Below are 22417 nucleotides of genomic sequence, written 5' to 3'. Positions count from 1 at the left end.
TTTTTATTTGGAATATGAATTATTCTTAGAAAAATGTTTAAATATCAAATACTGCATTAATTCTTTTTTTTTTGCAAGAGCACATTGCTCTGGAAGGAGCGAGGAAGTGTCCCCGGTAGTATGCTGCTACTGCAGTTGACATTACTAAGAATAATAACGCAGTTTGGAAGTACTGTATGTTGTCTTAAGTCGTGAATGCTTTTTTTGTCCTTTTAGTCACTTAACAGTTAGTGCGCCTTTAAAACTTAACAGGCCTCTGATGAGTGACATCATTACTAAAACGATAAAGGGGGGGGGAGGGGGCGAGAAATTCCTAGATTCTGCAAGTCAGTCCCCTTTCGAGCTGTTGTAGGAAAGCAGAATGCTCGCTGGTTAGCTGAAAGGCAGCAATTTCTGCATCCCCTCCCGGCATGCTGTGTTTGACTAGAGAGAGCGAGCAGGTCGTTTTTTTTTCCCTTCAAGGCGTGAACTCAGAACTGGAGACGGTCAAGAGGAGGTTATTGTAGAGTTCTTCATGCGCAAAGGATAGACGCAGATCCCGAGGACTGTGTGGGGAAAGAAAACGCAACGTAATACACTTCTTGCTGGAAAAATAGTTTTTTTTTTTAAGTTGAGGAATTAAAAGTTTAAAAATAATGGCCGGAGCTACGTCGATTGAAGCTGTGAAAAGAAAAATCCAGACCTTGCAGCAGCAGGCTGATGATGCCGAGGAACGGGCAGAACGATTGCAGAGAGAGGTGGATGCGGAGAGACAGGCCAGAGAGAGAGTAAGTGCTCTACGGTTTTAAACATTAGTCACCCTCGCCGGTCAGGATATCTCAAGCACACAAACGACTGTCGGCAACGATTAATTGAAATAATCGAGAGAATGAGACCGCATTGATGGACGTGGCCTTAGGCGGTGTACATGGAATTAGCGTGTAACGTTAGAAAAGAGAGAACCCCTGCACGACTGCAGTTAGTTTGTTAGATACGCATCACTAATCGCGTGTCTGTTACAATGCAACAATTGAAGGGTTTCATGATGTATCGGTGGTTTGACACTTGAGAGAACGAGCTTTACTTCCATTATTTCTCCAGAGGCACTCTTTCTTAACTTTTTTAGGCACATAACCTAAAAATTATTTTAGTCACAGTATATGGGGAGATGTTTTTAGGTTATTATGAATATCAGTTAAAACCCACCAGCTTGGTAAAGGATTTTTTTGTCTTGTCTACGGTGGTGCAGTACTGCGGTAATTGTTTAATACTACGGCTGTAATTCCCCAAACCGTTTTCCTCGTAATGCGTACGTTTTTTTCTACTGTTTACAGGTGTTGTTGAGTTAAGCTAAACTGAATTCATTTAATGGAAACAGTTTTGTGTATAGCATGTCCGTAACCACCACGAGGCTTTTTAGTAAATGCTTTTGGCTCAAAATGTTAATGGTTAAAGGCTTAAAAGTTAGAATGCGATTCTTCAGACTGCAAGGTGCGCTTTGTTCACTTTGCTTAACAGACGCATTTAAGCTTTTACATTGGTAATGCACATTGAGTCTTTTTAAGAGTATTACTTTTTTAATATTGTATTGTTTTACTTGCAGTATAGAATTAACAAAAATGGTCTGTGGATCTGGTCAGTTGTATCGATTTCTTCAAAATGGAGGGTGGGTGTTGGCCGGGCAGGATGAATGAATAAAGGGCTACGGTATTTACCGTGTGCATTACTGGACATTTTTCGTTGTATTAAAGTCTGATCCTCAATACATTCTTACTGTTGTGTTCGTGGTTTTCTCACTTTTATGATTTTTAAAGAGTGAAGGACGAGATAATGCAGAAAACAGGTTGAGAATAGAGTTGGAATTACAAGTTTCTTAAAGCTACAGAGTTTTTTTTCCCCAAAATGAAGCCCTTGAAGATCTTAAAATCCCTCAACAGCAGGTCAAAAGAACATAAAACGTACACGCATACTTGCTCATCAAATAAGACAAAATATTGGGCAAGTCGTATCAGTTTGAAATAACCATACATTTTTAACAAAGGCACTCGGTGAAAAGCGAGATGCGTGTGTACTGTAGCTTTAATAAGAATGTCTTCGTGGTGGGACGTCTGTTGGTCAAGGTGATCTACCTGTTTAGCAACGCTTCTGAAAACTGAATCGTTTGTGTTGTGAAGACGCAATATCGCGAATGCGATCTCGGAAAAGGATAGAAGCCGTCAAGCAAGATTAGAGTTTGGAGGACTAGTCCTGTTTGCGTTAATTGAAACATTAGTTAATTGTTACAGCGCATTTCTACCACAGTGCTCTGTATGGTGATGTGTACCGTCTCGTGACTACAGTATATAACCGAGTCAGGTTTACAGTACGGCACTTAATCACAACCTTTGTCTTGATTCTGATGCATTTTCAATAATTCATCATGACATTTTGCAGTTAATGTCCTTGGGCAGAAAGATAAAGAGCACGATTCCCTCTCCATTATCCTGTGTGGAAGTTTAACTCGTTACCATTACCTTGGTCTGTTAAGGGGGGTAGTGATCTCTCAATTTTGTGAATGTTTCTGGTAATATTTAAAATTTAGGGTTCTAAGGATGTAGATTGTTTGGGGCTTCACTAACATCCACGACCCAACTTTCACGCTTCCAAATGATTTATGGAGCAAACTACTTATATAGGACAGTTCTGAGGCTGGGGGATTAAGAGGAAATAATAGTATGACATTTTCACTGTGTATCCAGACCCTACTGTATGAATAATGTATTACTTTCAAGGAATATAGAAAATCACTTATGTATACTATGTTTTAAGCATGTGTGTGTTCAGGTTTAATATGCTGAGTCAAAGCAAGCTAATTTTTTCAAATTTTTCACCTTCAAATTTGACATTTGCTTGTTATAGTGCATTTGTAGAACTGTTTTTGTCCCCAATGACTAATTTGCTGTATTAAAATTCGAATTTGAATGTTTTAGGACTTCGAACTTTAGAAAGCAAAACACAAATGCAAATAAATGAAGTTGCAGATCTTTCGAGTAATCACGTTCATATTTTTGTCTTACTCTTAGAAAAGGCTTGCGGTGTTGCTGGAATGAGGACTGTCCTTTCACAGACCTTTTCTCTTGAACAGTATTTATGGAGTTTTATTTTGGGTGACACTACAGTCTCTTAAATACATCTGTTGAGGTAGACTGCTTTTTTTATTTGTACTCTGAGATCTCAAAAGTGTACACTATTGAATGTGAACTAATTCTGAATTAGCCAGTTCTGTTGTGCAAATTCAATTTTGAAATAGATTGAACAGTCTTGAGGTTTGCGGTCTACATAACTGTAAAAAAGTGATTGAAATGTTAATAAATATTTAGGGAAAGTAACTTTAGCACATTGGTCATATTCCCTAAGGAATTTTTCAGTTACTACCAGCATGGCCATTTATAATGGTATGTTGTTGGCTGTTTGTGGAGGAAATGTTATCTAGAAATAGTGAGAAAATGCCTCCAGGCTACAGGGTAATTGGGCATGCTTTTTTCTTGACATCCATTAAGTCAGCTAAGGATTCCTTCTTGGACATCTGGAGGAAGGAGGAAAGTGGATTTAGGTTACCAGGGTAAATAATGTTGGCTTTTTTCCGTTAGGGTATTTCTAGGTTACTGCAACAAATGCTAGAATAAACAAATGACAATTTACCATAGGTATTCTAAGTTCACTTTTATCCTGTTGCATTGTATTATAGGGTACTTTGGGTTTGCTGATGTAAATGGAATAGAGGCTTCAGTTTGAAAACAGCCTGAGAGTAAAACGCGTCTCGGTAATATTCTACATGAATACCCTACTTGTTTAAGAGTAAAATATATTGGAAAGAATCTTGGGTTTGGAATTTCTGCTCTTAATGTGTATTAACAGCAAAAAGTCAGACGCAATTATAAGGCAGCGCCTTTTCAAAGGAACTGGGAGATACCTAGCACAGTTGGTGTCCATCCAAGGTGTTGACTTTTCCGTGTGGTATTTAATTCCTCTGTATCCTGTGTGGCCTTGTGGATATAGCTTATGTCCTGTTGTAATGAAAATGTAAACTCTTCACTTATTAAAAACACAGGGTTTTTGTGCCTTATATTTTGAAGAATTAATTCATTCCTACAAGTTTGAAACGTTTAATGCCTAACCAGTAATTCTAATTTCTAGATCTAGCTTTTTGCCCAGGTTTGGTAAGCTCATAAAAACTAAGAAAAAAGCTTGTGTGTGTATATATATATATTAAATGCCAAAGTACAAAATTTTGCACAGTCTTGTGCTTAGTTAAAACATCTTTCATCAAAGATTTGTGATGTAGTCTCCAGTTTTATTGCTTGGTCTTCTGGAATTCCAGCAGTGTGTTGGGGGTGGGGGGTAGTTACAAAGCGGGGGAAATCTAAGATTAGCATCTTGCTCAAAGCTCATTAGGATTTTTGCCACCTGGAGAGGCTGTAGTGGGCAAGTTGCATTGGAGCTGAATGCCAGAAAAAGTATGACTAAAATCCACTTGCTTTTTGTTGTTGTGAAGTGCAAAGTCAAACATTTTTTTTAAATGGAACTATGCAGATCTTTAAGAATGCAAGTTGGGCCAAAGGGCCTACTCTCATTTGTAACCAATCTAGCCTGCTTGGTAGTTGGTAAAGATGCCTTCATGCAGCTCTTTCCTGAAAGAAGCCTGGGTATCGGCTCCATCTGACTAGCCTTTTAATAATAATAATAATTGCTTACACTTATATAGCGCTTTTCTGGACACTCCACTCAAAGCGCTTTACAGGTAATGGGGACTCCCCTCGACCACCACCAATGTGCAGCATCCACCTGGATGATGCGACGGCAGCCATAGTGCGCCAGAACGCTCACCACACATCAGCTATCAGTGGGGAGGAGAGCAGAGTAATGTAGCCAATTCATAGAGGGGGATTATTAGGAGGCCATGATTAGTAAGGGCCAATTGGAAGTTTGGCCAGGACACCGGGGTTACACCCCTACTCTTTTCGAGAAGCGCCCTGGGATTTTTAATGACCACAGAGAGTCAGGACCTCGGTTTTACGTCTCATCCGAAGGACGGCGCCTGTTTACAGTATAGTGTCCCCGTCACTATACTGGGGCATTAGGACCCACATGGACCGCAGGGTGAGCGCCCCCCGCTGGCCCCACTAACACCTCTTCCAGCAGCAACCTTAGTTTTTCCCAGGAGGTCTCCCATCCAGGTACTGACCAGGCTCACACCTGCTTAGCTTCAGTGGGTTGCCAGTTGTGAGTTGCAGGGTGATATGGCTGCTGGCCTTTTCCATATGCGCACACAACCTTTTGGCTAAAGAAGTAGCTCCTATTTTTTTAAAATGCCCATCCATATAGTTTCACTGTTCATTCTAAAACAATCTATTGGATTGACCTTGCCAATGCATTTGAATATTTTTTTTATCAGGTCTACTTGTCTTTTCTAGACTTAAAGGTTGAGTTTCTTCAGTCTGACATCCCTGTCTGGAATGTATCTCCTGTTTCTCTTCTGCTTCGGAGCAGCTATGTCTTTTCTATAACCTGGTGACAAATTGTACCCTTTTCTAAATAAGGCCTATACTGTTTTGCTTAACATCCCCATGCTTTTATCTACAAACATGCTTCTGCCATTATTACATCCTCATGTAGTCTAGTAGATATGAAGGACTATTTATGATGACATTTACAAGTAGACTTTCACCTCTGCATTTCCCTTTTTGTTCATATAGCTTTTGCTACCCATGTGTAAAACCTGATACTTGCCTATATTGATTATTTGTCTGGAGTTTGCTCATTTTCTTTTTGAAAGCCAATTGTTACTTTAGCTGTGTCCTTATTTGGTATAATCTGCAAACACTCATTTTCTGATTATACGAGAATCTAGATCATTCTTCTAAACTAAGAGCAGCAGTGGATCCTTAAATAGATCCCTGTGGTACTCTGACTTACAGCACCACAGTTTATTCACTTCTTACTATGCAGTTTTGTTCCCCTATTATCATTAAAATTGCTCTAACTTTCTGTTTGCAAGCAGTTTGCAAGCAGTTTTGTTGGGGGTTGTTAACTGGTGCTATGCCTTTGTTTTTAATTTAGGTCTCTAGAAACAGTACTTCCAATTGTCAGAGACACCCGACTGTAGAAATGGAGGAATAATTTTAAGCCCCAAATACCACCATATGGTAAAAGAATGTGGGATCTTTTTTAAATACTGTATTGCTGTATCTCCAAAATAAAAGCATTGGACTGCTGTGTATTAATGGTTTTAGAACACAATGTTAAAATACTTGAGGGGGTGGGGGGTTGTCCTGATCCCTCTTACATTTAGTGACCTTCCTGCTTTCTCTCCCAGTGCAGTTTAACCTGGCTCTTTGCCCCCACAGCCAGTGTTTAGGTTTAGGTTAATTATTTCCTGGCTTTCAATGGAGGTGAAGGAAACTGCCGTTGGAGATGTAGCTGACACAGATGTTCCACTTCAGCAGTGCAGGAAATCCCTTAAACTAAATGTCAAGAGTAAAATGCAGGGTAGGAGTTCAGGAGAAGCAGCAGGTGAAAGTTTTTTGTCACCTGTGGTGTAATTTTAATATAAATTTTATAACCATCTTGCAATTTTCTGCTTTTTGAACGTCTCTTTAGGATCTTGAAATGCAAACCATGGGAAGTGCCCCTAAAGGTTTTGCTCCGATATCTCCCTGCTCATTTTTGTTGTGCTGGGTTGGGGTTCTCCATGTTCGTGTAATTCTAGAATGTCTACTAATCTCAGAGTTGGAAAGTAAGCATCCAGTAGTACACATGGTGTACATTGTGACTTAGGACAGATCCTTATAAGCTACATTTGTGGTGTTTAAAATGAGCAAGGGTTTCAAAATGTGGAATACAAAAAGCAGGTGTGAGGCACACTTTAAATAACCCTGTATGGCAGTCTAGTCCAGGGTCCAAGAGTATTTTGAATAGAATTCATGTTCAGTTTTTCACACTACTGCTGTCAAAAGCAGCATAATAGCTCTGACCCTGAAATGGTGCTAATCCCTACCTCAAGTTATAATCAAAATACAGATTAGTCAGCAATTGAATTTTGAATGGGCTTGTTTGCTAGCCTCTCCCCCTCAATTTATAATGGGTGCAGTCTCATTTGGGAAGCTTCAGAACTAGCCAACACATTGAGAGTGGACCTGATATGTCTGTTGTGAAGACAAAGAAGGTTCCATTCCAAAGTAAATGTGGGAGATGAACCAAGTAAGCAATAAACCTAATCAAATGAAAAGACTGGATAATTGTAATACCTTTTCATACTGGCAAGTCCTGACACTTTTTACTGTGTAGTGTTTGTAGCTTGTTTTGTACATTCAGCATGTGGCTATTTTCTAAATGGGTGTTTGAGATCCATCTTTAAAATGTAAAGATTGTAATCTTAACTGGAATGTTCTTTCTGTACATTTTAAAGATGTAGCCTTTCTTAAGCGCACTTGCATGGCAGAAGGCCTAAAACACTTGTGGACGTCTTTGTAAATTCAAAAGCATGGAGCACCCCCTGCGAAGGAGAAGATGTAAGGCGATGTGCTGTGAACCATGAGCAGGATCTGGAATGTGTTTTGGACCACAATTGGCATTCCATAGCTTCCCTGACAGGTCCCTCATGAATGAAGGAGATTTATAGGATTGAGCTGAGTGCTAGTCTGAGTAGCAGTCTTCTCCTGCTTAGAGAACACTGCATCTATTGTTTAGTTGGAGCCTATTGTTGGCACTGGGGCAGATTTCACTTTGGAATCCTGGAATGCGCTTTACCTTTTAATTTTGCCTTCTGCACTGCTACTCACTTGCTGTACTGAAATACCGTGAACACACTCCAAACCTTGAAACCTGTCTTGCCTGGGAGTACATCCAGTGGTGACTTTATTGGCATTAACTTTGGTTTGAATCCTATTGTAAAAACACCTGCTGTGTTATAGCCCAGTACTTTCTAGTAAATTGTCCTTACTTAACCTATAAAAGCTAAGGTCTCAGCATTGCAAATGTTTACTGTATTCAGTTGGAAATTAGTTTTCTAGCTATGTGCAGTTTTACTGTCATTTTAGCAAGTCCTTCAATTCAGCAAAAATCTAAATGTATTCTGGCATGATTAAGTCTCTAAACTAGGAAATTGCATTGGCCTCTTTTTTTGCTGTTAAACAGATTTCTTGGCCTGCCTGAATTTTTCCCTGTTCTGATACCAATGCTTGCATTGATTGCGTGTGAGAAAGTTGGCTTGCTTAACTGTTGTTTGCTTTTACATGCTTTCAGGATTATTCAGCATATTGTGATCTTTTTTTAGAGGTGGTTTAATGAGTATTTCTTGTGCTATACATTTTAAATTCCAGTGAACGTCTTGATGCAGCCTCATGTTCTGCAAGCAATAAATTTACTAAACATGTGGTTTGGAAATGGGTGGTGGTAAAACCTTGTGGCATAACTTTATTTTATGGTCTGTTATGCAGTGACTCATCTGCATACTGAAAGCATGCAAGAATTGAAAGAAACCCCTGATTTTATTTAAATGACCCGAATAACAAGAGTGGGAAGATAATGCTCCTCGAAAACTTTCACCTTGTAGGTGAAATCTAGTGTTTAGCAGCTGGATCCTTTGTTACATGGAGATATCACTTATCTTGGTGGAAAGTACAGAAGTGGTATTGATCAGTTTTACCATTCATTTATGAATTAAGTAAATATTTTTCTGCATTTTATAGTTTGAGATGGATGGTGTTGGTGTAATATTCGTTATCAATGAGATAATGAATTTTTCTCCAAATACACAATGAATTGTGGTGCAAGTGTTTAGGTTTTCTTTGGCAATGTTAGATGTTTAGCACCTGTTTCTCTTATTGTACTTCAACCACAAAAACAAGTTAAACAATTTGAGTCCTTCACAGGCCATTTTAGGCTCCCTTAATCTTCACATTTAGATGACACTGTATATCTGTGAAATGAATTACCACTAGAAAACCATTCAAATTGCTGCATCCTGGTTGCTTCGTTTTAAGCTCCCAAAGGGAGAAAAGATAACTTCTGCTTCCCAAAGTGGGGATGATATGTATCCAAGCACAAGAACAGTAAGCCAGAATATACACAAACGTTTTACAGGCAAATGCTGTTCCATTACGTAAGAACAAATTCCTCCTTTCCACTCTCTCAGACCATAGACGTCTGCTGAGTTTCTGATTAACTATTTTATCTGTGTGGAATGAAGGGAATAGCCCCAGTTATTGCTATGGAGATTTGACGTGAAAGACTTTTGAAGTTTCTCATGTTATGCAGCCTAGTGGAAAACAAGTTTTAAACTTATTTTATATTGTTGATTGATTGATTTATATTGTTTGCTCAAGATTCAATTTTTAAAATGCCTTTTTTTACAATGATACCCAACAGTTTAAAATAGTGGCTGGACAAAATCCTTGGCTTATTTAGATATTAACAGCCAAGCAAGCTAGACTGAAGAATGTCTCCTCTCATTTGTCTAACTCAAATGAGAAGTGCTTTCCAATAAAGCAGCTCGTGTAATGTTTTACTCATGCTGAGATGGCAAGTTTTTCCTGTTTGAAGGAACTCAGGGTCGCAAAAGAAACCACAGCATCAAGCTCACTTTTTCTTCTTTTTGCATGCAAGTAGAATCTATGTATACAAATCTTATTTTTGTTTGCTGTTTCTGACATGTTTGCTTATCCTGATTTGCTGGTTTGTTTATTCAGTTCTTTTCTGAAACTCGGGTTCCCCTTGTGTCAGTTGCTTGTAAATTCAGAATAACTCATTTGAAGAAATTTATCAAAAGCCTTTTTTCAATCTAAATATCTTATGCCCTATGTTTCCATTAGTTTTTTCTAAAGTGTAACAGGTTGGTTAGGGAAGAAATCCATTTTGACTATTGCCATATAGGCGATTTTCTAGTATAGTTTGTGTTCCTTTAACCGTCGTTCACTTTCTGTAACCTTACAGTACATGTAATACAAATAACTTATTGGTCTAGAAATGCATGTCTTTTTACATTTGGCAGCTGCACCATTCAATTTTTGAAGTTCCTGGGTTACACCCATCTTAGAAGCTTTGTGTCAATGACTTCTCGGTAAATTCTTGTTTCCTTATATATGATTGGTAAGATGCCGGAGAATTACTCATGAGTACTTCTAATACCTGAACACTTCTACTTTTTTGCTAGTACAGTCCTATTAACTACAGAACATTCTCCTTCCACTGCCCAAGGCATGTTGACATCTTTCTTAGTGAACACCTGAGTGTTAAATATTTTATACCAGGCATTTCCCTCTGTTTGTCTATGAGATTCCCATCTATGCATACAGTACTGATGCTTAACTGTATTTTTACAGATGTAGTGCTTTCAGAGTTGTGGTTTATTTAAATCTGGAGATTGTGGCCATTCTGATTTTTTCAGTTTTAGTCCAGATGAGCTCCTTGATTGCATTGGCTGTATGTTTTGAGTCATTGTCATGTGCATGGTAAAAGTTTAGTGTTCGGTCAGTTTTAGAATTCATTTTTGCCTCTTGTCATTAGTTTTATTAGACAAGTGTGCTAGTTCCAAAGGTGGTCTTGATTTACAGATGAGGTAATGTGCTGTGGAGAACCTGTGCTCCTTTCTATACAATTGAACCTTTTTCTGTTTGGTAAAGGTTTATCTTGGTCTCATCTTTTGATTTTTTTTTTTTACTCCTGGTTTACTTTGGTCCTTTTGACTGAGCGTAATTCTTTCTGAAGCCCTAATTTACACTAAGCACAGTCTTATTTTCAGTGGCTCTTGGTGTGATGTGTGTAGCAGTCTGTTCAAGGCTGTGCAGGTGGGCAACATTGTGCTGATGATACTTGTCTGTTCACAGGCTGAGGCGGAGGTGGCCTCTCTGAACCGCCGCATCCAGCTGGTGGAGGAGGAGCTGGACCGTGCACAGGAGCGACTGGCCACGGCGCTGCAGAAGCTCGAGGAGGCTGAGAAGGCAGCTGATGAAAGTGAGAGGTGAGATCTCTTACAATGTTACTGTAAAGATGGATGTTTTGCCAGGCCTCTTGTGCTTCCTTTGGAGCTCCTTTGAAGCCCTCCAACTAAATTTTTCCACATTTAGTTCTCCCTGAGGCTGCTCTTGATTATGTTCAGATATGTGTTCCAAAAAACTGGTGCTAATTAATTTTTTGGTAAAACCTGTTGGAAATCTGTGAGTGGCTTCTGTTAGCTTATGTGACAGACCTTGACTTCCTTCCCTTGAAGGCCACAGAGAAAACCACCAACCACATGTGACATCAGCGTGCAGTGAAAGTTCAGAGAAGCACAGCATACTGGAGAGAAAATTGCACATTTCAGAAAATCCTAATTGAGTTACTGACAGTTTCTGCTGAAAGATTAGTTGCTTTACACTTTGCTTAAACTGCTAATTCAGACAGCGTTCTCTAACTCATGGAGAACTGAGTTTTGCCTTGTGGTGGCCTGTGCATATACTCTAAATTTAATCCATTCTGCATCAGAGTGTAGACCTCACTAGTTATTACTTTGAGTTATTCCCTCCAGACATCTAAAAGCTTACCAAATCCAGTAGTTCATGATTGTTTACATTTATTGCAGAGGCAAGCAGTTCAACTGCTTTAATGGGATTTACTTCTATAAACCATTTGGTTTACCTAAATCGCATGGCCCTCAAGTGTTTCAAAACTAGACTGTGTTTGTGTCTCCACTTTGAAAAGTGTTCTGAAAATCTGACAAGGCTCAAAGTTCAGTTCCTTCTGTAGGAAACACATTTCTTAAGGAATGGTAGGTAAGAGGCTGACAAGAACCCTAATTTAATTTCCCTTATAGTGACTTTCAGACATGAAATGTGCTGAAATATAAAATGTAAATGAGGGATTGTTAGTTTGCTGTAGTTATATCCAGATACTGTATCAGTGTTTTAGGCATGTTGTACAAACCTTCTTGAAGTATTTGTTGGTTTGAAAAAGTTAATTCTCCGATCCTTAAATCATTTTCCGATTTAAGGATAAAATGTAGAAAGATGGTCATTTTAAGATAGTGAAGCATACCGCACCTGCTGACTTGCTCATTTCCCTTTTAAAATAAGCAACAGTATGTATTGCAGCAAACGGCAACAAGGGTTATGTTTGCCAGGACTCGTCAAATGTATTTGATAAGCCATCTGTGAGTTTGTCTTTGACGGTGTTCTGTTCTTTTTGAAAGGGTGCTTCCTAAGGCAGTTTCTAAATTGTTTAGCAGCCTTGAGTGTTGCTTGGTGATATCCACGTTGTGTGAGATGTGCTAAGGTCAGCTATGTCTGTCCTGCCTGGAAAATGGACTTGGATTGCAAAAGCATTGTCTGTGCTGCTGCTGGTATTGTAGGGTAGTATTTACACTGCTCAAACCAGCACATAGACCTTCTAGATGTGACCAATGGAAGTTTACAGAATTTTTAATGCAAGGGGGATCAGTATATGATGGTACACCTGCAGGCAAAGGTTAGATTCCCATCGTGGGTTGGTTTCAGTTAATCACTAAAGACTCACTAATAGTTCTGTTCTATTTGAGATGCTCTATGTGGGAGCTAAAATATCTTTCAGTGGAATTTGGAAACTGAAAGTCAAAGTATCTTCTCAGTAGTCATATACTGACAAATGAGGTGATCCAAGTACAGAAAGGGATCATGTGGTATTAATTGCACATGGCACTGGTAGGTTTTGCTTTAGTATATGGGTTTAGGGGTGAACAAGATGGCTTTTTCTTGCATTTACCTAATACTTTCAACCTACATGAATTGAAATAGCTAACAATTAACATATAAGGTGAAACGTGACTATGAATAAGAGAATGTCCAACTGGGTTTAGTTGTCAAATGCAACCAGTTTGGACATGGATTGTTGGTTGCTTCAGTGGAACCTTTTAATTAAACCTATTATTCCTTTGAGTTATTCTTTATTCCTAAATGAACGGTTTGTAGTTGCTGGTATGTTTTTTGTGCTAATTTGCCTATTGTACTGTAACTGGTAAATGTGGGCTGACTCACTGAGACTGAATATGTGCAGCCTGAGTTGTGATCAGGTTATGTTTTGCAAACCCAGTGTTAGGCTTGCAGATACCACTAAGAAAGCTAAAGCTTTTTATCAGTATGAAAAAGTTAGTAATGGTTTGTGGGCTGTTCTATGTATTTTATTGATCCATAGTTCCTAGTGGTAATTTTTCAAAGCATGTACCTGCTTTGAGGATAGGTCGCAATAAATATGAATTGCAATTCTATATTTATCATTGAGATGTCATTTATTTTTATATGCAGGAAATAGAGGGGCATAACTACAATATTCAGTTAAGTCAATCTGAATTGCAAATTGAGATAAGCACAGTCTGGGGGACACAAGGGTATGAATTGCACAAATTACTTGGTTTTCAGGTAGAATGTTCCCTTGAGGATTAGAAGTTCATCCAAATTTAAAAAAAGAAATCGGTTCTTTGCTCCTGCAGCTGGCTAAAGCCTCAGACTCAAAGGTTTCAATTGCATTATGTTTGCATTTGATTAACAACTAATTAAAATGTCAAGCTGCAGCACTGGAAAGGCGTTCATGCAGCATTTGGAGTTATCACCATTTCAGGCTCCTAATCTTGGTGTTGCCGTTATTAACCCAAGACTCAAAGGGTCTACTATGAAGTGGCAGGGTTGGAAAAATTAGTTTTGAGTTTATCCTGTATGAAAGAATCTTTGGTGTGCCAGGATTATTAATAGCAAAAGCTATGTGAAAACATCTTATAAAAATAGAACATTATCAGTGGATGCTGTGGTAGTAACTGCCACTTTCCATTATTGCACTTCAAGTAATATTGAGACTAGAAATCCAGTGGATTTCTGTGTAGTTTTCTGGCACTTGCTGTATAAAAGGTATTCAAATTGGAAAGAAAGGTAGAATTGGTTTCCTGCTGAAAAGATGACATATAGTGTGTGCTTTGTCAGTTGTTACTATGGTAACAGGCTACACTGTGGACAGAGTGAATCATACAAATTTGTCCTTAAGAGGCATCCAAATATATTTAATAAATTCAGTAATTTGACTTTGGGGCTGTTCTGTTTGAGTACAGTTAAACATTTTAACCCTAAATCTTGTCTCAGTTAAGGCTTTCTTGAAACCTTTTCTGATGCATGTGTTGTCTGGATTGTGGGCTACTGCCTTCAGCTACTTTCTGGACGGAGTGAATCATCTTTGCAATTTAGTCATTAAAAGGCAGTTAAATACTGTAATGAATTCATGTTTCAAGTTGACTTCTAGTCAAGTAATTTGTGTGCTCTACTAAAAAAACTGGACTCTTGTCACCTGACCTTGGGAGCTTAAAGTTTTTTGTGGGCTAACTTATGAACCTTGACTAGCTAAACATATGATAACATCCTTGACTTTCTTTTGTTAAACCCCAAGTAACCACTTAACACAAGTATCAGGTTAGTTTCAATACAACATAAATTTGCAACAGTGCATTGTGACCAAAGTCTTAGTTGTATTTCTTCCCCAAATGTAACAATCACTTGCACTTTGAAAGGGTCATGTAGCACCTAACTGAAATTTTTAAAAAATCTGAAATTGTCCAAAATGGACTGCTTCGTGACTGAACTTGGTATGCAAACTAATTCTGTAAATTCTCAGTTGAAAGTATACTCTCCGATCTTTTAACTTTCTTCATCTTAAAGTTCTGGTTTTACTACTTCATCTTAGATCAGTGTACTTGTTTCCCTTTGCTCTTAACCTTTCTGTAGGCAATATGAACACAATGCTTTACCTGAACAATGTTAATGATGTAATTGCTGTGTAGTGTACTGTTCAGTGTGGTCATGTGATCAGGCAGATCAATATCTTATTGCTCAATGTTTCCTGCTGCTTGAAACCCAAAGTTTAGTCTCCTTACCAGGGTTGTATCCCCATATGACTATATAGTCCACAATCTTTCAAAACAGAGGAGTAGAGTTTGTTTTAGGGCCATTTTCACATCTTCTTTGGCCAGACATTTAGGTGCATGTTGAAGGTTATTTTTTAAGTCTCTAGTCTTTAGCATTGTAATTAATTGACATCCACAGAATCAGCTCTGGAACCTTATCTTCAGTAATGTGCAAAGCAGTATACAGGATATAAGAAGCTCCAAACACTATCATTGCTTTTTTCATAATTTACCTCATGTATGTTTTACTGTAGGACTGTAAAAATGTGTTCACCTAAACCAGTTGAGTAATGGTGGGTGTTGGTATTTGCGATTTGTAGAGATGTTTGTAGTTTAGGTTTGCCAGCAGATTTGGAACTGATGGTAGTGGTACACTTTGAAGTTAATGACAACTGTAGGTATTTGTAGTTATTTAACACTGTAGAACTGAAGAGATTTCTAGAAGCAGTTGAATCCTTTTCTGCTAAAGAGAATTAAATGTTTGTGGAAGCCTGCACTCACTGTTAAGTTTACACAGCGTCCAATATATTTTGTTAATTTGGAATTAAATGCTTTGCAAAATGGGAAACCAAGTTTTAAAACTTAATAAGGTGGTGGGATGTCAGGTTTTCATGGTATGTCACTGGAGGTTACTTTTTTGTACTTTTTCTAGAGGGATGAAGGTGATTGAGAACCGAGCAATGAAGGATGAGGAGAAGATGGAGATTCAAGAGATGCAGCTCAAAGAAGCCAAACACATTGCTGAGGAAGCTGACCGGAAGTATGAAGAGGTGAGTTTGCACCTTTTATTACTGTTTACCTTTAATTTTTCTCAATTACAACAGATTTCTGAGTAAATGATGTAACTATTGGAAGAATGAATGCATTGCCAAGGAACTGGGATTTGAACTTGTGTACTTTGCCTGATGGCAGGTGGCTCGCAAGCTTGTGATCCTGGAGGGGGAGCTGGAGCGATCTGAGGAGCGGGCTGAAGTGGCCGAGGCGTAAGTTCAAGGCTCTCCTGCTGATTCCCATCTGGTCTTTAGGCTGTCTAGGCAATATAGGACTATTTTTGCTTACTTTATAGTTGAATCTGAGGGGCTGTTGATTGGCTATTTATTGCATCTTTGTTAAACCAACTTATTTCTGACAAGGCATTTGATGGAGTAAATAATTGCTCGTACACTCAAGCATCCGTTTTAAACGAAGTTGCTTGAACTATCAGATACAAGACCAATGAATAGTACATTCCATGTCACTGATACCTTACTTGTGCTAGGGAGACAAAATATCGATAAATGTGAACTTGTATGCTACAGAATCTGATTTTCATTGATGAAATGTTTTCAGTGCAGTCTGGCCTCGTTAGTTTGAGTGTTTTCTCAATTTTATCTTTTTTTTGTGTAAGCCAATGCAAGATCAGTACAAAGTAGTTCCATTACTTAGTTTTAAAGCTATAAAGTATAATGTGCACTGATCTCAAAATCCTTCATAGATCAATTCTTTTACATTTGGTTCTTGAAAATGAACTAAACTATCTGTGATCCAAAGTGTATTTTAAAAGAAAAGTTTAATTTTCTTATGTTCTGGTCATCATCTACCTAAAATTGGGCTTTCTACATCATTGCAGCCATTTCTCAACATGCAGTTTCTCTGGTTCATGATCTATAGAGAGACAAATTGCTACATCCAGTAATTGCTGGTGGTTTTTGCACCCAAGAGCCACTGGGGCTTATTTCAATTTGTCTGTGAACCTAAAAAGAATAGCTGAAATGCTTGATTAAAGAAATGTAATCCCTTGTCACTTCTTTGTCAATGTAAATTTACCCATCCCTTAGAATTTCTGGTTTTTTGCTTCACTGATTTATGCTTTAACAAAATTGCTGTCACTGTATAACATTCCTGTTTTAAGTCAACATCAATAGGTTATTGTGCTGTATATGAAAACTGACAATTGTGGTGTAGCCTACTATAAGACTTAAAACAATTTGGACATGAAAAGAAGTTAAATTCTGTGGCACTGCTGAAGTTTTATTACTTGGCCTCACATGACAGTGCTGGGGCTTGCAGTTGATCCAAAAATTCAAAACTCAAAGTGGCTTACCATGGAATGGAATTTTGAAATACAGCCAACCAATTCTGTCATTTTTTCCTTTGAAATTTTCTACAGTTAAGCATTGGAAGGAAATAAAAGTAGACCCCTGTTTTGATTAAATAAAAGCAGACTTGAATTTAACAGTTGATCTGCATTGAAATTGCTCAAGTGAGGCATCTAATCATTAAAGATTGCCGATATTTGAGGTGGCATAAGCAGTGCTGGTACTATTCCTGAATCAGTGACAAATGGCTTAATGTATGTTTCCTGATGGCTCTCAGTTATAAATGTATCTGTAATAGCTGTGACCCCCTGTAGTAAGTGCTTCTAGGAATTTTTTCCCCCACCATCTGGGACAATAATTCACATGAAATGTGCCAAGACTGATAATTAACCTCTCGCAAGTAATCAATATGTACTCATTGCTGCAAAGTTGTATATTATACAAATGTTACACATTGATTTGAAAAAACTTTTCGTCACTGGTTGTTGTCAGGTGAAATTTAGAGGTGCTGCATTCTGTCTTATTCTAAATGAACGAAAATTAACTTGGGCTTTTCTAATTTTCAAATTGTTAAAAGTTGTGAAAAAATGCAATTTAAACCATTTTTTCTTGTCCCCAATTGTTTTGTGACTTTGGCTTTTCCTTGCCTTTACAAAATTAGTTGATTGAATTGAACTTTGTTGTAAAAGCTAAAACAAGTTGTTTTATTTGCATGGACATAATGGAAAGGAAGCATTATTTCCCCAAGTTATGCATGTGTTCTGTGGGGACTGCAATGAATCCATTGGATTTGTTTAACTTCAGTCATGCAATCGTTAACACCATACCAAAATTCAGAGGTCATCAAGGGATTGTACAGAAGAAATGTCTTTTTCCCCGCTTCTGTTTATAAAAACTTTTGCTCTCCGGATAGTTTTAATAGAGAATACCTACTCTTTAAATCTGAATAATTAATATGGTCATTCCAGTCCCCGATTCCTTCAGGAGAGCTAACATGCAAGAGATGTTGGATACACTAACTGCAGCAGGGCACTTGGTTGTGTTCTCTTCCCCTTTTGTAATGCATGCCTGAATGCACTACCCTGGGATTTGCGTTTTGCTGCTCCCCTTTTGCTGTGGACTAACTCAGTCGAGTGAGGCAGCTGGAAGAGGAGCTTAGAATAATGGACCAGAATTTGAAATCCCTGATGTCCACAGAGGAAGAGGTACTGCCCAACTCTAGCACAACACCTCTGTCACTAACTGTTCCTTTTCTCTGATGAGTTTGGTTTCCTGCTTCCTCTTCCTTTCATGCTACTGGTTTCCTGTGATTGAGCCCCCCCCAAATAAAAGCAAACCTAACTTCCTCTGCAGCTCGCCAGCTCCCCTCTTGGATTTATGTTGATTCTTTGGCAATTGCTTGCTTTGCTGTAGCATAATTGAGGCTGGACTTCAATGCAATGGAGGCCCATAGCAAAGGATCTTAGGCAAAGGATGACTCTGGGTGCGAAAGTCTTAAGTTCCTGTATGGTAATTTTTTTATTCTGTATTGCATCTGTAGCGGCGCTAGTGTGGTGACGTCAGCGCCCTCACTGCGTGTATCAGGGTCCTCAGCTGCCTGGGCTGAGGGAGGTCTACTTTAGCTCATGCGGTTGGTGCCCTGTTGCGTTATGCCGGAGACCCGGGTTCGCGCCCCAGGTGTAGGGGCCGGAACGGGCGGCGGGGGGCACGACCCCGTGCGGAACCATTACTGTCACACATCTTCAGAAATACATTTCCAGATTAACTGTAAATAGTTTGTAGGATAGATATTTTTGGCTGACATTTATCCACTTTGATAAAGCTTTTCGTATGTCATGTGATGCATTCAACAGTAGCCCAGGACTCTGTTAGTACCCATGTGACAAAAGTATGCAAATATCATGGCGTGGTGTGACAGATGTTCTGTGTGGTCTCCCTTATTCCAGTGGTCTGGGTTAAGTGGTGGTGATACTGCACGGCGGAGCCCAGTATTGATCTAGCCTTAAAGCAGGAAGTCTTGTGATTCTTGCAACGTAGGAATGGCCATTGTCAGAAGGTGTTGCATGAACATTGGTGTTGCTGAGACCAGGGTTGGAGTCTTTAAATGCCAGCTTAACTCAAGTTGTGTAAATTGCTAGTTTCTCTAATGTGCTGCTTTTGGGTATTGATTTCCAATTAACATAATGAAATCTTTCAAGAACAATTGGTCAATTGGTTATAATGCTTTAAATGTATATAGCGCTTTTCATACTTAAGGAGCCCTTAAGGGAGTTCTCTGCACCACACAGCAGATCTGTTAAGAGAATAAATTGATTCCAGATTTGTAATTGGCCACAGTGCTGGAGTATGCCTCTTGCTTGAAAGGTGAGGTGGGATTTTTTAATGGTCAAGTTGCCAAAATGTTGAATTCATCTGTCTCATCTGAAGGAGTGTACCTCCTACAGCAGAGTTCCAGGTCACCATACTGGGGACAGAGCTTTGAAAAAGTCTTGTAGGGGGAAGAGTGCAACTCACTGGTCCTCAAATATCACTTGGAGCAGCAACCTGGCTTTCCATGGAGGTCTCTCATCCCACTACTGACCAGGTCCAGTCTTGCTTAGCTTCTAAAATGTGATAAGCCACAAGGTAGTAGCCTGCTTCTGATTTAATGGAAGCAAACAAATTTATATTTTTTTCCCACCAAGAGTCATCAGCTTTAGTCTAGGTATTTGAGTTCCTTTTAAAGTTACCCTAAACCTTTTAGAAACCTTATTCTGTTGACCAGGTAAGTTAACAGTGGATTTTGGGTTTCCCTTGTTGACCAGCTTTCATGGCCAGTACACCTCAGAAATTGCTATGGGTTTCTTCGGGCATTCACTGCTTTCTCCATCTTCTCGTTCCTTCTCTCTTCCTTCCCTATTTTCACCTTTTGCTGTTGTACAGTAAATCTGGTGACCTAGAGGAAGAATTGAAAAATGTCACCAACAACTTGAAGTCTCTGGAAGCCCAGGCTGAGAAGGTAGGGGACAAGCTGAGGGGAAAAGTCTGTGCTGCCACAGAAAAGGCCCCATCAGCCTTTTTCCAGATATCTTGCGGTTATTTTTTCTGGACTGAAATGTTCGGTTACGTTTTGGTCTAGCTGACCCCACCACAGTTGCAGATTCTGAAACTGAACACTGATTAAGAAACTGCTAAGGCCTTACAGTTTTCAAAGAAAAAAGGATTTGTTCTAGCTCCCCCCCCCAAAGATGTTTTCTCTTTCCCTTCCATTTTGGAAAGTACTTGTTTTATCATGAAATACGACAAGACTAGTGAACAATCAATATAATAAGGACAAAGTAATGAGTTCCTTATGGGTTTTATGAATGTTTAAACTTTTATAAGAAAATATTTAACCTAGTTGTCCTGTGCAACTGACAATTAACAAATGCAAAAATGTTTAAAAGCTAATCCTTAAGTGAGATTCCTTGTCCTTTCAGAGGGAATCATTCTGTATTTCTGAGGCATTAGTGTTTGGTGACCTATTGGGGAAACTACTCCTCTGTGCTACTCTGTGAATTCCGTTTTTGTACCTTTGTTTTAGCAAAACATGATACTCCTCCTCTGTTCCCCTAAACCTGCTACTTTGCTTTAGTGTTGCAAATCTCTCACCATTGCCTTTTATTTTTTCATTCTTTACATTATAATGAACTGTTCTTTGTGTACATTGATACCTTCTTGGGTCTGTTAGTACTGTATATGTGCATACATTTGATAAAGCTGGTCCGGGCATTTACACTGTTTGCAAGAGTCTTTGCCTTCAAAAGCTAATATCCTATGGTTTGGGCAAAAAGCCTTTATTGTTGAATGAGCAGTATAATTGGGGCTTTCAGCTTTCTGCTAGATTCAACTCTCCCTTTTAAAAATAAGTTATCATATTAAAACCTTTTAAACATTGTCGAAACCGTCTTTCTTGATGCATTTCTTATAAATTGCAGTGTCCAGGTTCGGTTTGTCTGATGACATACTACTAAAATTATCAGATTTAGAAAATGAAAGTTGATTGTGCTTTTTAAAATGCTCAACAGCAACATGTTGGTGGCACATGAAGTTAGCAGTATGGAATAGCACAAGATGTAGAAATGCAAGTAATTTGGCTAGAGTAAACATTGAAAGCTAGCAGTCCCAATAATGTAATTGAAAGTAAAAGATTAAGGAACTTTTACCACCAGGCTTCTCAAGAATGAAGGTTTGTCTCATCTGGGGAGATACCAGAAGTTTTCTTTTCTCTTTTATAGTATTCGCAAAAGGAAGATAAATATGAAGAAGAAATCAAGCTTCTAACAGATAAACTCAAAGAGGTAGGAAACTACAGTAGTCAATTTTAAAAACCTGTAGTTTTCTTTTGCATGTTTTTTTTATATCCATAGGGATATTAAATGAAATGTGATCATTATTAAACTTATTGCATTTGTGTTAATTATCATTCGAGTTTGGGTTTTATTGTTGTATAAAAGCTGCAGTAACGTGAATGTTCTGTCGTCTTCATTTTGCTTTTTGGATTTTGTTTTGCATTTCTTCTTTAGTGCATTTCTTTGGGGGGGGCAGAAAATATGAAATGGTCTTTTGTGCTACTTGTACATTTCCATTTTAGTTCATTTTTTTTAGTTTAATTTCAACTTGTTCTGTTTTTTGCTAGGCTGAAACCCGTGCTGAGTTTGCTGAAAGATCAGTAGCAAAACTTGAAAAAACAATTGATGATTTGGAAGGTATGTACTTTTCCCCATTGGTTTACTGTGCCCTTTTGCCCTCTACACTTAGAAGCTGAAGCTAGAGTGCTCAGAACATATTCGTTCTTTAAAACAGCTTGATTTTTATTTTTGCTGATGCATGTTCTCCATGGACTTCTGCACTTTAGGTCGTGTTTCTCAAAGATCACTTATCCAATTGTTTGCCTAAACATAATCATTTTTGAGAAGTGGGGATGGAAAAGAGCTACAGTAGGTTAATGTGCATCTATACAACTTTCACATCAAGTGTTTACATGCACAAGAATTTTGCTTTAGTGTTCGGGTCCTAATTTGTTTACACAATCCTACCGTCTTTGAACAAAATGATATGGAACGTTTTCATGCAGGGCTTACTTAAAACATTGCCAGTATTTACTTGTACAGCTATTCATTGTGGTGATCATTAAACTTATTAAAAAAAATCACTATCACTAAAGAGCAACTTGAAAACCTCTAGTTGCAAGGGAGGAAATTAGGAAATTGTATGGAGAATCTCGACAAACTACTGTTTTGGTCGAGAACTATAGGTGGTCTATTCTTAGTAATCTGCAAAAATCCAAAAAAAAGGTGCTGTCTTAACTTTCATTCACCTTTCCAATATTCTAGTATAAAACTCAAAAACACAGAAGCATAGTGTCAAATCTGAATTTACAGCTTTAATAGTTAAGAGAATACATTTT

General features: G+C 38.4%; 1 protein-coding gene across 12 annotated transcripts in view; it reads left to right on the top strand.

Annotated features, from left to right (window-relative positions):
* tpm2 (tropomyosin 2 (beta)) overlaps positions 1-22417 on the top strand; it is a 58615-nt gene that overhangs the window by 26806 nt on the left and 9392 nt on the right. For 3 of the 12 annotated variants that reach the window (XM_006627043.3, XM_069187057.1, XM_006627044.3), the window contains exons 3-8: positions 10845-10978; positions 15564-15681; positions 15824-15894; positions 18119-18194; positions 21246-21308; positions 21647-21716. In XM_006627043.3, coding sequence (XP_006627106.1) covers positions 10845-10978; positions 15564-15681; positions 15824-15894; positions 18119-18194; positions 21246-21308; positions 21647-21716 — 532 coding nt within the window. Of the gene's footprint in view, positions 1-307; positions 768-10844; positions 10979-15563; positions 15682-15823; positions 15895-18118; positions 18195-19911; positions 19988-21245; positions 21309-21646; positions 21717-22417 lie in introns of those variants that run through there. The other 9 variants (XM_006627042.3, XM_015337493.2, XM_006627041.3 and 6 more) reach the window with 5 other exon arrangements.

Source organism: Lepisosteus oculatus, chromosome 3 (genome assembly GCF_040954835.1).
Source record: "Lepisosteus oculatus isolate fLepOcu1 chromosome 3, fLepOcu1.hap2, whole genome shotgun sequence".
Classification (NCBI taxonomy): Eukaryota; Metazoa; Chordata; class Actinopteri; order Semionotiformes; family Lepisosteidae; genus Lepisosteus; species Lepisosteus oculatus.
The sequence above is the reverse complement of the archived record's forward strand: the minus strand, read 5'-3'. Positions and strand labels throughout refer to the sequence as shown.